The sequence below is a fragment of the Macaca thibetana genome, chromosome 16 (assembly GCF_024542745.1).
Source record: "Macaca thibetana thibetana isolate TM-01 chromosome 16, ASM2454274v1, whole genome shotgun sequence".
Lineage (NCBI taxonomy): Eukaryota > Metazoa > Chordata > Mammalia > Primates > Cercopithecidae > Macaca > Macaca thibetana.
The window spans coordinates 11,380,988-11,394,877 of NC_065593.1; the positions used below are offsets into that span (position 1 = coordinate 11,380,988).

At 48.7% G+C, this 13,890-nt stretch overlaps 1 protein-coding gene across 4 annotated transcripts in view; it reads left to right on the top strand.

Annotated features, from left to right (window-relative positions):
• GAS7 (growth arrest specific 7) overlaps window positions 1–13,890 on the top strand; it is a 289,764-nt gene that overhangs the window by 215,798 nt on the left and 60,076 nt on the right. For all 4 annotated transcript variants that reach the window (XM_050765349.1, XM_050765352.1, XM_050765351.1 and 1 more), the window contains exon 3: window positions 2,081–2,161. In XM_050765349.1, coding sequence (XP_050621306.1) covers window positions 2,081–2,161 — 81 coding nt within the window. The remainder of the gene's footprint in view (window positions 1–2,080; window positions 2,162–13,890) is intronic.

A 13,890-nucleotide genomic window follows, 5' to 3' on the forward strand; every position in this document is an offset into this window, starting at 1 on the left:
CTGGATTCAAACCCAGGCAATCTGGCTCTAGAATCACCGCACTAAACAGAGCCTAACCACTTTGTTATACTGATTTTGGAAAGATTTTTAAATTTATTTTTATTTTTACTTTATTTATTTATTATTGGGATGGAGTCTGTCTCTATTGTCCAGGCTGGAGTGCAGTGGTGCAGTCTCAGCTCCCTGCAACCTCTACCTCCTGGGACCAAGCGATTCTCGTGCCCCAGCCTCCTGAGTAGCTGGGATTATAGGCACGTGCATCACGCCCAGCTAATTTTTGTATTTTTAGTAGAGATGAGGTTTCACCGTGTTGGCCAGGCTGGTCTCGAACTCCTGACCTCAAGTGGTCCGCCCGCCTTGGCCTTCCAAAGTGCTGAGATTACAGGCATGAGCTGCTGCAGCCAGTCTATTTTTATTTTTTGAGACAGGATCATGCTCTGTCACCCAGGCTGGAGTGTAATGGTACAATCATGGCTTATTGCAGCCTCGACTTCCCGGGCTCCAGTAATCCTCCCAGCTCAGCCTCCCAAGTAGCTGGGACCACAGGCACATGCTACCACACCTGGCTAATTTGTGTATTTTTGGTAGAGATAGGGTTTCACCATGTTGCCCAGGCTGGTCTCAAACTCCTGAGCTTAAGCAATTCACCCACCTCAGCCTCCCAAAGTATTGAGATTATGGGCGTGAGCCACTGCGCCTGGACAGATTTTGGAAAGATATTCACAAAAATTGATACGTGAAAAGAATCTACAGTTTGGTTTTGTCTTATTTTAAAGAGGAACATATGCTTAGAAAACCAGTCAACATACGGATACCAAAATGTTGATGGTGATGACCTCTGAATGGTGGGATGATGGGTGATATTTATTTTTGTGTGTTTTCTTGCATTATCAAATGTATATAGTGAGAAAGTATTATTTTTATCACTAGATAACTTCATAAGAAGCCCTGTGCACGGCAGTGAAATGGGTAAAGTGGTGTTTGGGGGACAATACTGTAGTTGCAGTATTAGTTCTCTCTCTTTCTCTTTCTTTCTCTCTTTCTCTCTCCCTCTCTCCCTCCTCCTCCTCCTCCTCCTCCTCCTTCCTCTTCCTTCCTCCTCCTCCTCCTTCCTCCTCCTTCCTCTCTCTCTCTCTCTCTCTCTCTCTCTCTCTCTCTCTCTCTCTCATCTCACTCTGTCTCTCTCTCATCTCACTCTGTCTCCCAGGCTGGAGTGCAGTGGCACAATCTCAGCTCACTGCAACCTCTGTCTCCCAGGTTCAAAGATTCTCCTGCCTCAGCCTCCCAAGTAGCTGGGACCACAGGCACGCACCACCACGCCTGGCTAATTTTTGTATTTTTAATGGAGACAGGATTTCACCATGTTGGCCAGCCTGATCTCGAACTCCTGACCTCAAGTGATCTGCCCACCTAAGGCCTCCCACAGTGCTGGGATTACAGCTGGGAGCCTCCGTGCCCGGCCAGTTTTCTTTCTGATCAGAGCCTGTAGCAGGGCATTGGAAGAGGGAGAGGTGACCAGGCAAATTCAGCAGTTACAGCTCAAATGAGACGTAGAACTGCGAAATCAGGAAGAAACTTGGAAGTCACCCCAGGTGGCAGAGGCCCCCTGTCTCTTTACAGACTCTTAAGCCAGTGTTCTTTCGTCTGTGCTTTGGAGTTTCAGGTAACAGTGGACATTCAGGGAGAAATTCCTAGTTGGCAACTTCAGGGCTCCAGGAGAAGAGTCTAGAGCCTCGAGACAAAGTGAGGGTGAATGAAGAGGCAGGTTGGGGCAGAGGATGTTTCAGAGGATCTTGACCTCTCAACAGGAAGTCCAGCTCCTTCTGGCCCCAGCCTCATCGAGAAGGAACCCCAGCAAAAAGCAGCTCTGGTCATGGGATGGTGGTGGGCGGCAAGGAGCAGGAAGGGAGATGGATGGATATGGGAGGAGAAAGCAGGGTCCTGTCTGGCCAGAGTTGGGGAGGAGGGCGATGGACTATCTCTATTTTCTCCAGCTCTGACCATCTCCTTCTGCTCTGTGAAACTCCGGTTCTGCCCTGTGGCATTCTCAAAGTGATTTTCTTTGTTCTTCTTTCACCAGAGACCACCTGGGAACGTCCCAGCAGTTCTCCTGGGATTCCAGCCAGCCCTGGCTCTCACAGGAGCCCTCTGCCTCCAGCAGGTAATGTCCAATATCTGCTTTGGGGCAAGTGGGAGGGCCCTGACACCACCTTCAGTGGAGAGGCTGAGATGATGGGTCCTGGGTCTTAAACCTGGCTGATGTAGCAAACCCAGGGAGGGGTCGGGCCTGGTGGGGGGTCCATAAGGCCTGCTGCCAAGCAGGTTGGAGTCTCCCTGGCAGTGCCAGCAGCAGCTCTGGTGGCCTCCTGCACACTCCTCATCAGGCGCTCAGCAGGAGGAGATGGCTGGGGAAGGTGAGGTATCAGAGTTCTTTCCTGTCTGTCGGGGGCAGGAAGACCTGAAGTGTGGACAGAACTGCTCTATGTGCCTCTTGTGGACATCACAGAGTACAAGCTAAAAGGAGGCAGACGTTTACAAGGCAGCTTTCAAATAAAACACCTGAAACAGTGTGAGGGAGACCTTGTGAGGGTGTGAGTTCCCCATCTGCAAAGGTAATCAAGCACAGGCAGTCGAGATGGACATTCTTTTTTGTTTGTTTGTTTTTATTTTGAGACAGAGTCTCATTCTGTCACCCAGGCTGGAGCGCAGTGGTGCAGTCTCGGCTCACTGCAACCTCTCCCTCCCGCGTTCAAGCGATTCTTGTTTCTCAGCCTCCCGAGTAGCTGGGATTACAGGTGCGCACCGTCACGCCCGGCTAATTTGTGTATTTTTAGTAGAGACGGGGTTTCGCCATGTTGACCAGGCTGGTCTTGAGCTCCTGGCCTCAAGTGATCCACCCGTTTTGGCCTCTCAAAGTGCTGGGATTAAAGGTGTGAGCCACCGCGCCAAGCCAAAATGGACATTCCTATAATAGGTGGAAGGTTTGTCCAGGGGGCTCTTGGGAGACACCTAGGTCTGAGATTCTGGAAGGCAGGTTATGGGACCCATCAGCAGGGAGAACAATATCTGTTTTCATGTGGCTTTTGAAAATGTCACCTCCTCCAAGAAGCCTTCCCTGACCACTCAATTTAGAGCCCTCACCCAGTCACTTTAGATCACAGCTGCCTGCTGTTTTAACACCCCCAGCATCCTGTTCCTCGTTGATCTTCACTCTCCCGTGCTAGACTGTAAGCTCCCTGAGGGCAGGGACAAGTCTGTTTCTTTTGTGGTATCTTCAGTCCCCAGAGCCTGGCTTCCACGTTGAGCTAATTTGCCTGTGTCTCCACCATCCTATGGTGTGTGAAGCACACTTGTTGGTTTTCAACTTCAGGAGTCAGTCTGGCAGCAGAGCATGAAAATCAAGGTTGTGGTTGGGGCTGGGAATTTAATCTTTAATGCCTTGAGTGTGACAGTCTCAGCTTCTGTGGAAGGGAGGTGAGGGCCTGCGTAAAGTTCTCAGAAGAAAAAGTAATCCCTGGTCTGAATAGTTTACCTGAAGCAGCACAGGGAACCACAGGAAGGACCAGAGGTAATCACAGGACTCTGGAATACTGGATCGGAAGAGGGAGGCGGGACGCAATGCGAGTGGCCAGATCCTCACCTTTCAGAGCAGGGAGTCTTTGGATATTGTCTGCCATTGAGACCTGAAGACGTGAAAGAGCACATTCAAAGCGTATTGCTTAGGCATATGACAGCTGCCAGCAGAAGAGCTCAAAACTGGAAATGATGGGAAAATATTACCTCTAGAAAATCAGCCAAGGTGTGGGAGAAGTGATATGAACATGGGTGTTTTCTATCAAAAATTATTTTAGGCTTTCAAAAGCATTTTCTTTATATTTACATTATTACTTAAATTTTTAAAATAAGAAAGGAACCCCCTTGTGGGGGAGGGACATGGGGCAGCTATGACTGCCCCATGTCCCTCCCATGTCTCCTAGGGAGACAGTGAGTGCTGCCGTCTCAGACCAAGTCCCCAGAAATGAGCCTGCTCGTGCTGTAGCTACCGTGTGGCAGCAGGCAGTTCTGAGCCCACTGGCTTCTCTTTCACTGTGTTTTTTTTTTTCTGAGACAGAGTCTCGCTCTGTCGCCCAGGCTGGAGTACAGTGGCGCGATCTCGGCTCACTGCAAGCTCCGCCTCCCGGGTTCGAGCCATTCTCCTGCCTCAGCCTCCTGAGTAGCTGGGACTACAGGCGCCCGCCACCGCGCCCGGCTAATTTTTTTTTGTATTTTTAGTAAAGACAAGGTTTCACCGTGTTAGCCAGGATGGTCTCGATCTCCTGACCTCGTGATCCGCCCGCCTCGGCCTCCCAAAGTGCTGAGATTACAGGCGTGAGCCACCGCGCCCGGCCTCTTTCACTGTTGTTCTTGTGTGTGTGTGTGTGTTTTTAACAATCAAAATGCCAGTGAATGACGCAAGGTGCGTCCTCTTTCCTGGCTGGCTCCAGGCCAGCCAGACACCAAAAAGGAAACCCAGCTGTCTTTTCCAGCCAGAGTGGTCCGGGAAGGAGGACGGGACAGGGAGGCCGGCAGAGGGAGGCTTGGACGTGTAGAGATGGCGGGTGTGACTCACAGCCTGCCCCGTTGGTGGGTTGGTCGAGATTTGCCTTTAGAGTGATGGGATCACTTCTCCAAAGCCCGCTCTCCTGGCACCCCTCCACAGGAAAGCATCTTGTCCTCTCTGCTGCTGATGGGGGCTGTCCTGCAGAAGGGGGGCTCACAGGAGGTGCCTCCAGTCCGTGGCTTAGAGGCCTGGGTTTAACAGGCTCCCTTCTTTACCCTACAGGCGTATCAAGAGCCTCTCTCCATCCAGCACTGCACTGTGTGCTGGGTCCCTAAAGGGGGCTGAGAAAGGTGGGGAGATGGATGGAGAAGGTCAGATATAGAGACGAGAATGGGTAGCATGGCCAAGGCTAGACCGAGTGTGTTGACAACGTCCCCCCTCTGCCCCACCCCCAGGGTGCTGAGGTAGTATCTCCTAAGGTGGAATCCTTGGGATCCCAGATCTATCCGTGCTCCATGAAGGAGGATGAAGACGGACAGGCACATGAGCATTCTGAAGACTGCAGGAAGGCCTGAAATGAAGAAACCTATTTAACTCAAGTGCTTTTAGTGCTTTGTTTGTTTGCAACATACCACGTATGTCTTAAGCCTTCCTCCCTCTATTGGGTGATTTTGCCTACCAGGGGACGTTCGGCAATGTCTGGAGATATTTTTGACTGTCAGCACTGCGGGGAGGTGCTACAGGCGTTTAGTGGGTAGAGGCCAGGGATGCTGCTGAACATCCCACGATGCACAGCAAAGTCTTCACCACAACGTATCACCCAGCCCTAAATGTTTACTAGTGCCGAGGTGGAGAAGCTCTGTTGTAGAGTGACCCAGAGCATCAGTTCAGCGCTGCTCAAGGGTTCCCGGACCACGGCCCATTGAAGCAAGCAGCAGTAGCTCCCTACATCAAAGAATCCTGTGTCATTGATTCTAAGACATATGTTTTCCCCTGACATATTAATATCTTGGAAGTCAGATGGATCTTACAATCAATAGTATATACTAGTTTATTAGAGACATGGTCTTGCTCTGTTACTCAGGCTGGAATACAGTATCATGGTCATAGCTCACTGCAGCCTCCTCCTCCAGGGCTCAAGCAGTCCTCCTGTTTCAGCCTCCCAAGTAGCTGGAACTACAGGCATGTGCCACCACACCCAAGCTAATTTTCTTATTTTAGTATTTTTTTTATAGAGACAGTGTTTTGCCATATTGCTCAGACTGGTTTTGAACTCCTGGGCTCAAGTGATCTCCCAAAATTACCCAGATTACAGACATGAGCCACTGCTAGTCTCAATCACTGGCATCCTAGATTTGTGAAATTACAATTTGTTAAACTGGGGCCTTGAGCATGTTTCTCCTTGCCAGGCCTCATTTGCCCCATTCATAAACTTGAGGGCCTGCAGGGAGATCAAATGAGGCCCCGCCCATCCATGCATGCTTTTGGATTCTTTTGTTTGTTTGAGGTAGGGTCTTGCTCTGTTGCCCAGGCTGGAGTGCAGTGGTGTGATCTTGGCTCACTGCAGCCTTGACCTCCTGGGCTCAAGTGATCATCTTACCTCATCTTCCCGATTAGCTGGGACTATAGGCACGTGCCACCTTGCCCAGCTAATTTTTAAAGGATTTTTCATAGAGACAAGGTCTCACTATATTGCCCAGGCTGGTTTCAAACTCCCAGACTCAAGTGATACTCCAGCCTCAGCCTCCGAAAGTGCTGGGGTTACAGGCATGAGCCACCATACCCAGCTGGCTTTACTTTTGTGTTGTAGTTTTGTAAACTTCTAGAGAGAGTTTGAAGCGCCACCCACAGACAGAGCTGGTTCATTCTTATTCGTGCAGGTTTGTTGGATGCTGCTAAGCACAGGCAGCCAGGTTGCCAGCTGGGAAGAAAGTTCTAGAAACATGCCCAGAGTCCTCCCCCAAAGCCCCCCTCCCCAACCTCCGTACAAACTAGACTCCAGTCTTTGAATGTTGGGTGCTACTTAGGATCAGCCCTGGGCTGGGGACTTTGCCTGCATTCCATCCTTTAATATCACCAGAGTTATGGGAGCTGTGTTTATTCAGTAGCTTTGCTAGAGGCGTTTAATGCCAGGCTCTCTGGGTGAGACCCGCCTGAGTAAGAAGTAAAGTTTAAACCAAAACAGAACACCTAAGACGCCATTCAGTAACTGCTGCAAATATTAAAAATCCTCTTTGGGCTGGGCTTAACGTGCAGTGTGGAAATACTGATTTGTAGAGAGGAACAGTAACAGGCAAAGGGAAAGAAAATGAGTGAAAAGGGAGATGCTGGGAGTGTTCATATATGAGTCACTGGGTAGAATGAAGACGGTACAGGGCAGTGTTGTCCAGTAGAACCCTCTGTGACAGTATAAGCATTCTTTCTCTACGCCTTCCAATATGGTAGCCACTAGCCACGTGTGGCTATTGAGTACTTGAAATGTGATTGGTATGCGCAAGGAGCTGAATTTTTCATGTACTTTAATAACTTTTCAAAATTTGGGGAACAGTTTTTAAAGCTATAAAGCTATAAAGACAGTAAGTTCCCTTGCCTTCTTGACTTAGTTCCCCCGGTTGACATCTTACATAACCACAGTACATCTGTCAAAACCGTGAAATTGACATCGTGCGTTACAAGTAACTGAATGTTAGACTTTATTAAGATGTCATGAGTTCTCCCATTCATATCCTTTTTCTGTTCTCGGATCCAGTCCTGGAAATCATACTGCATTTAGATTTTATTTAAATTTGATTTGTTTACATTCAAATAGGCACCTGTGGCTTTTGTGTCAACAGTGCATGTGTGGAAAGTGAATTCCTTTCTGAGCGTCTTTGCGGAGGCTGAAGGGCAAGGAGGACCTTCCTTTGAGCCTGAGGAGCCGGCCAGGGGTATGGTTAGGGAGACAGCTGTGCTTCCTCTGAGCAGGGGCTCTCTGGGGAGGGGGCTCTGGAACCGAGAGCCTCACCCTCGCCCACACCTTCTTCTCCAGATCGGGAAGCCTGGACCAGCTCTCCTCTCCCCTGCAGGAGCAAAGGAAGACCCTCGCTTCTTGCAGAATTAGCCAGTCTCAGGTTCAAAGCAGCTTCCCCAGCGCTCTGACTCAGACCTCACCACCGACTCCAGGAAAGGCCGCAACACCCTCTGTTGGAAGAAGTGCATGTTCCCCTAGAACCAGTGTCCTTGCTGGCTGAGGTTCCTGGGACATTACAAAGGCCTGTTTAACCTCTGATGTCCTGGAAAGCAGCCATAGAACTGTTCACAACCGTGTGGGACAATCTTTTATCAGTTCTGTCTTTGGGAACGCAGTTGACATTTTAGACAACCAGGAGAGACAGGACCAGGTGGCCAGAGAGAAATTTCTAGGACAGAAATGTATTTATATAAAACTTCTCCCCTAAATGGACAGGGGCAGACAGTGCATCCTCCTGAGAAGGTGAGCGTGGTGACCAAGGAAACTGCGAGGCCTTCCAGGGCGTGGTGGGAGGAAGGAGGCTGTAATTGTGCCCTGTGTCATCAGACTGGATGAGCACGGAACTGCCCCACTTCAAACCGTGCATTCTATGGCCATGGCTATGTGTCCCAAAGTGGATTTCACGGTAGCCCTGCTGTATTTCCCTAAATGGGTTCTGTGTCTGTGTGCGTGGAGGCATGTTGCATGCTGTTGCCTTGTTTGAGATTTCAAGCACATGTCAGCATATTCTGCAAGGCCTACTGTAAATAAACTCAATCGGAATAATGGGGTATTTGTCCTAAATTCTTTGGACTGTAACACTGACCCATTACTATCACCGCATAACACTTACAATACACATCCTGGCAGAATTGCTGTCCTGTTTAACACACCTGGGGAAATATTAGGCTGCACCATGTTTAATAGGTGATAGATGGGGAAAGAGGATGGGTGGAAGGAAGGAAAAGGGAGGGGGTGAGAAAGAAGGAGGGAAGGAGGACTGGTGGAAGGAGGGGAAGAAGGAAGAAAGGAAGGAGGAGGGGAAGGGAAGGAGGGAGGAAGAGAGGGGAAGAGAAAAAGAGGGAAGCGAGGATTTTAAGAACCAGGGCTTCAGCACGCCCAGGTTCCTTAACTTTGTTTTTTTTGTTTGTTTGTTTTGGAGACAGAGTTTCACACTTGTTGCCCAGGCTGGAGTGCAATGCCACCATCTCGGCTCACTGCAACCTCCGCCTCCCAGATTCAAGCAATTCTCCTGCCTCAGCCTCCCAAGTAGCTGGGATTACAGGCATGCGCCACCACCCCTGGCTAATTTTTGTATTTTAGTAGAGATGGGGTTTCACCATGTTGGTCAGGCTGGTCTCGAACTCCTGACCTCAAGTGAGCCGCCCTCCTCAGCCTCCCAAAGTGCTGGGATTACAGGCGTGAGCCACCGCGCCCGGCCACCAGGTTCCTTACCTTGATGAATGAAATTACTATATTTATTCCAGAGGCAGGAGAAATTAGGCCAGACCTACAGGAGGTTTAATAAGAGAGTGTTCATGGCTGATTTTCTTACGTTCTTTCGGGTTCCTGGGGGACAGGAACCTGGAGAGTAGGGCTCTGACTTTTTCCATCAGGGATCGATGCTGAGATACGGAAGCCAAGCTGCGGGCGGGGGTGAGCCCTGGGTGGCGAAGCTGCTGGCGCTTCTTTGTTGCTTGGTCTTTCTTGATAACGTTTCATATTCTCCTTTCTTCTCTGTGTCTGTTTACTTCTCCCTACCCAGACCTCCCTCTCTTCTTTTCTACCCAAATATCTGTCCCCTCCTCTCATTAGACACCTCCTAAGCCCTCTCAAGTTGCTTAACTGCCCATAAGGCACATGAAGTGTGTGGGTGCCTGTGTGTACTATTTGTATTTGAAGCTGCTAAGGTTACTAACTAGATAGAGCTTTTAGTTCCCTTTTTAAAAATCCTAAAAACAGCTGAATGTGACATTTGCCTTTTTTTTTTTTTCCTTGTATCTCCAGACTGAATTATGTTCCCTTTATGAGCGATCCTTGACCAGTTTCATTTTTCCTCCCCGGGAGGCTGGAGGCCCCGCAAGCACCCACTTCTAGCCTCATTTGTTCTGCGGCTGACCCTGGGTGAGCCGGGAGCCCCGAGGACAGGGAATGGCAATGAGGAATGCCGTGGGTGAAGGTTGCCGGGATCTTGTGGGTTGTAACTGTCTAGATCTCCACTGAGACGTGTTCTGAATGTGCCCGGGAGAGTGGTACGCAGCCAGACAGGGTGTCGGAGGAGAGCTGCTGCGTGGGGAGAAAGGGTCGAATGGAAAATTATGTTTTCTTTCCTAGTAATTGTTTTGACATGAGCGGTAATTAGCTATCAGCTGACAGACCAGAACCGAAGTGAGAACAAGGGATTGGATTAGGGGCGAAACGTCTCCCCTTTATACAGTTCCTGGTGGCTGCAAGTGTGGGGAAACCCTGGGGCAGAGGAGAGGCAGGACTGAGCATGCATTTGGAGGGTCTAGGGAGGTAGGGAGTCTGGGTCTCCTCAGGAGCTGGGACAACCTTGGTTCATGGGGACTCAGCGTTATCAAAGATATTTATTACCTACTCAGGTAAAAACTTGTGCATTTCATTTTCGACAGCAGATTAAACATGGTTCCCTTGTGTATTGTTTGATTTTAAGATCAAGGTCATGTTGGCTTTGTAAAATAGACCTAGAAGACTGCCACACATTTCTATGCCTGGGTATTTCTTTCTTGAGTGTGTGAATGAATTTGCCCATCAAACCATCTGGGTCCAGTGCGTTTTGGGAGGAGGCCATTTTTCAAAGGTTTTACTTCTTTTTGGCATCTCTTGAAACCCTTTTGATGATTTGAATCTCATGGGAGGTTTGGTGTTGAAGATATAAAATTCTAAGTCATAGGTTCTTGCATTTAAAAAGTTTCTACTGTAAGTACAGCACGGTGGCTCACGCCTGTAATCCCAGCACTTTGGGAGGCTGAGGCTGGCGGATCACTTGAGGTCAGGAGTTCGAGACCAGCCTGGTCAACACAATGAAACCCCGTCTCCACTAAAAATACAAACATTAGCTGGGCATGGTGGCGGGCGTCTGTAATCCCAGCTACTCGGGAGGCTGAGGCAGGAGAATCACTTGAACCTGGGAGGCGGAGGTCACAGTAAGCCGAGATCACGCCATTACACTCCAGCCTGGGCAATGAAGCAAGACTCTGTCTCAAAAAAAAAAGACAAAGTTTCTACTATATTTGTTGTGTCATTGTTTTCTTTCTAATCCCTAATTCTGAGCGTTTGTATTCTCTTTCCCTCTCAAATTACCCTGGCTTATCTGCTGTTTTTATTGTTGTGATACACACACACTGAACCAGTCATGGTTTGCTAATGGTTTCCTGTTTCCTGACTCAGTAATTTCTGTTGCCACTTTTCTATTCCTTTCTCCTGTTTTCTTTTGGCGTATTTTATTGGCCTTTAAACTTTTTCCCTAAAATCTTAAGTTGAATGTTTAGTCCATTTATTTTTGTTGCTTTGGGTTTGGTAATGAAAAAATTAAGGCTGTGGATTTTCCTCTCAAGTATAATTCAGACTTTATCCCATTTGTTTTGATATATTCTTCTTTATTATTTTCTAAATATTGTGTAATTACAGTTTTAAATTCCTTTTTGATCTGGCATTATTTAAGAGGGCAGCTTCTTACATTTCCAAGTGTTTAGGAGTTGGGGGGATGGGGATCTTGTATATTTATTCTTTCATTATTATTATCTACTTTTATTGCTTTCCTGGTCAAAGAATGTGGCCTGTGTTTTTTCTGCCTTTTGCCATTTATTGACAGTTTATTTGTGGCTTAAATATGACCACGTTTTTAAATGTTCCAGGGCTTCCTGGCAGAAGATGTTGCCTTTGTTTGTAGGATATGATGTTTACTACATCTATTTCAATCAGCCCTTTAAATTAAATTATTTGGGTCTTCTTTATCCTCCTTGCTTCTGTCTGTTAATCAGTCCTAAACTGAAAGCACTGTTCTGAGGTTGTCTTTAGGTCTTTTGGCATCTGTGTTTTATCCTTTTCAGTTCTATGCTATTTGATAAAATTTCTCGGCTCTCATGCCCTCGTTGTAGGGTGTATTTATCATCAGGCTCATGTCCTTCCTGGCATAGCTTGATGCCAGTTGGAGTGGATTCTCCTTCACCCCTTCAGCATTCTCCCTGTTGCTGTTGGAATCCTGGCCTCTCCTCTTAAGCTGCCTTCATAGCGGGTGGATGGTGTCTGCACTTGGCCAGCTGCTCCAGGGGCATGGGTGTGGCCCAGGCTTGTAGCTGGCCCTGCAGGATGGATTTCTTGTTTCTTGTTGCTTCCCCAAGCTTCCACTGCACTAGGGGCCTGCTGTGGGTCAGCTTTCTATTTCCTTGGGATGTGTGCAACCACCTTATCCTGGAGTGGAGGGCAAACACTGTAGCTCAGGGAGAAGCCCGGCTGCCCACAGGCACTCGGCTGCAGGTGGCCCCGCTTGGCCCCTGGAGTTTTCACTGCAGGTGCTGGAGAATGGGGCACCGCCTGAGCAGGAGACGGGTTCTCCGTGGAACAGGCTTCGTCATCCCATTGCCCAGCGCTTGCCTTCAGCCCTTGTCGCTCCAGATGAGTAGGTGTTGGTGGTAACTTTCAGCCATATTCTCCTGTGCTTCCTGCCACGCTATAGAGTTTTCTCTAGAAGAGTCGTGAGTTGGACATCAGTGTATAGATCTTCCTCCAATCTGACCCGCATTGTATATACGTGTTGGCGATTACTTGAAGCCTGGGTCACGGGGATGGTGCATTGTTCTGGTCTCTAGAGGTCAGGCAGGCTTGTGGTTCCTGGGGACTCAATTCAGGAATGAAAGCAATGACCTTCCCCTTCTGCATGCCTCTGCTCCCCCACTTTCTTGAGACAGGGTGTCACACTCTGAAGTGTGGGCTGGAGCGTAGTGGCACAATCACAGTTCACTGCAGCTTCCACCTCCCAGGCTCGAGCTATTCTCCTACCTCAGCCTCCCAAGTTACTAGAACTATAGACACGAGCCACCACACCCAGCTAATTAAAAAAATTATTATTTTGTAGAGATGGGGTCTCACTGTGTTGTCCAGGCTGATCTTAAACTCCTGGGCTCAAGCAATCCTCCCTCTGCCCCCCAAAGTGCTGGGATGACAGGCGTGAGCCACTGCCCCTGGCCATCCCTCCCTTTTAAATTTTTTTTTATATTTTTTCTATTGTTAAAAATAGAGATGGGGTCTCACTATGTTGCCCAGGCTGGTTTGGAACTCCTGGACTCAAGCAATCCTCCCGCCTCCACCTTACAAAGTACTGGGATTACAGGCGTGAGCTACCGCACCCTGCCTTTCATCCTTCCCTTTTTAAAACGAAGTGCTTTATGACTACTTATAACTTTTGCAATTATCCTTTGTTGGATTCTCACATCAACACAGTAGGTCAGGAGACTAGGTAGAATTATCCCCATTTTACAGGTACAGAAGCTGAGGGTCACAGAGGAGAAGCTGCTCATCTAAGCTTATGTAGTTATATTCCTACGAAAGCGGTACCACCTGGGAATTGAGATCACGTGGGTCCCAGTGTGACTTCATGATGTCAGGAGCGTGCGTGCGGTGGCATTGGGGCTTGAAACCATCCATGCTGGGTGTGTCTTTGGCACAGGAATCGGCAGATACTACATATCAGGGCGTCCCCATCCCTTGGAGTGCAAGTGTTGGGAGCATAAGTGAGTGTCCCCCAAGAGACATAAAGTTACAAGGGTAGAATTTTAGAACCTCAGATAATGTTTTTGTTTTGTTTGTTTGTTTGTTTTGAGATGGAGTTTTGCTCTTGTTGCCCAGGCTGGAGTACAATGGCGCCATCTCAGCTCGCTGCAACCTCCGCCTCCTGGGCTCAAGCGATTCTCCTGCCTCAGCCTCCTGAGTAGCTGGGATTACAGGCGTGTGCCACCACTCCTAGCTAATTTTTTTGTGCTTTCAGTAGAGACGGGGTTTCCCAATGTTGGTCAGGTTGGTCTCAAACTCCTGACCTCAGGTGATCTGCCCACCTCGGCCTCCCAAAGCTCTGGGATTACAGGCATGAGCCACCGTGCCAGGCTGGTCTCGAACTCCTGACCTCAGATGATCCACCTGCCGTGGCCTCACAAAGTTCTGGGATTACAGACATGAGCCCCTGTTCCAAGCCAGGTTATGTATTTTTAATTCTAGAAGAACGGTGACTCAAGAATGAAGTGCATATGACCACCTGACTATTAATTGACAGAGCCTAATTTCACGGTGGCCAATCAATCCAGTCCTCTTTCCTGTACACTCACATTCTGCTGCTCTGAGTTTG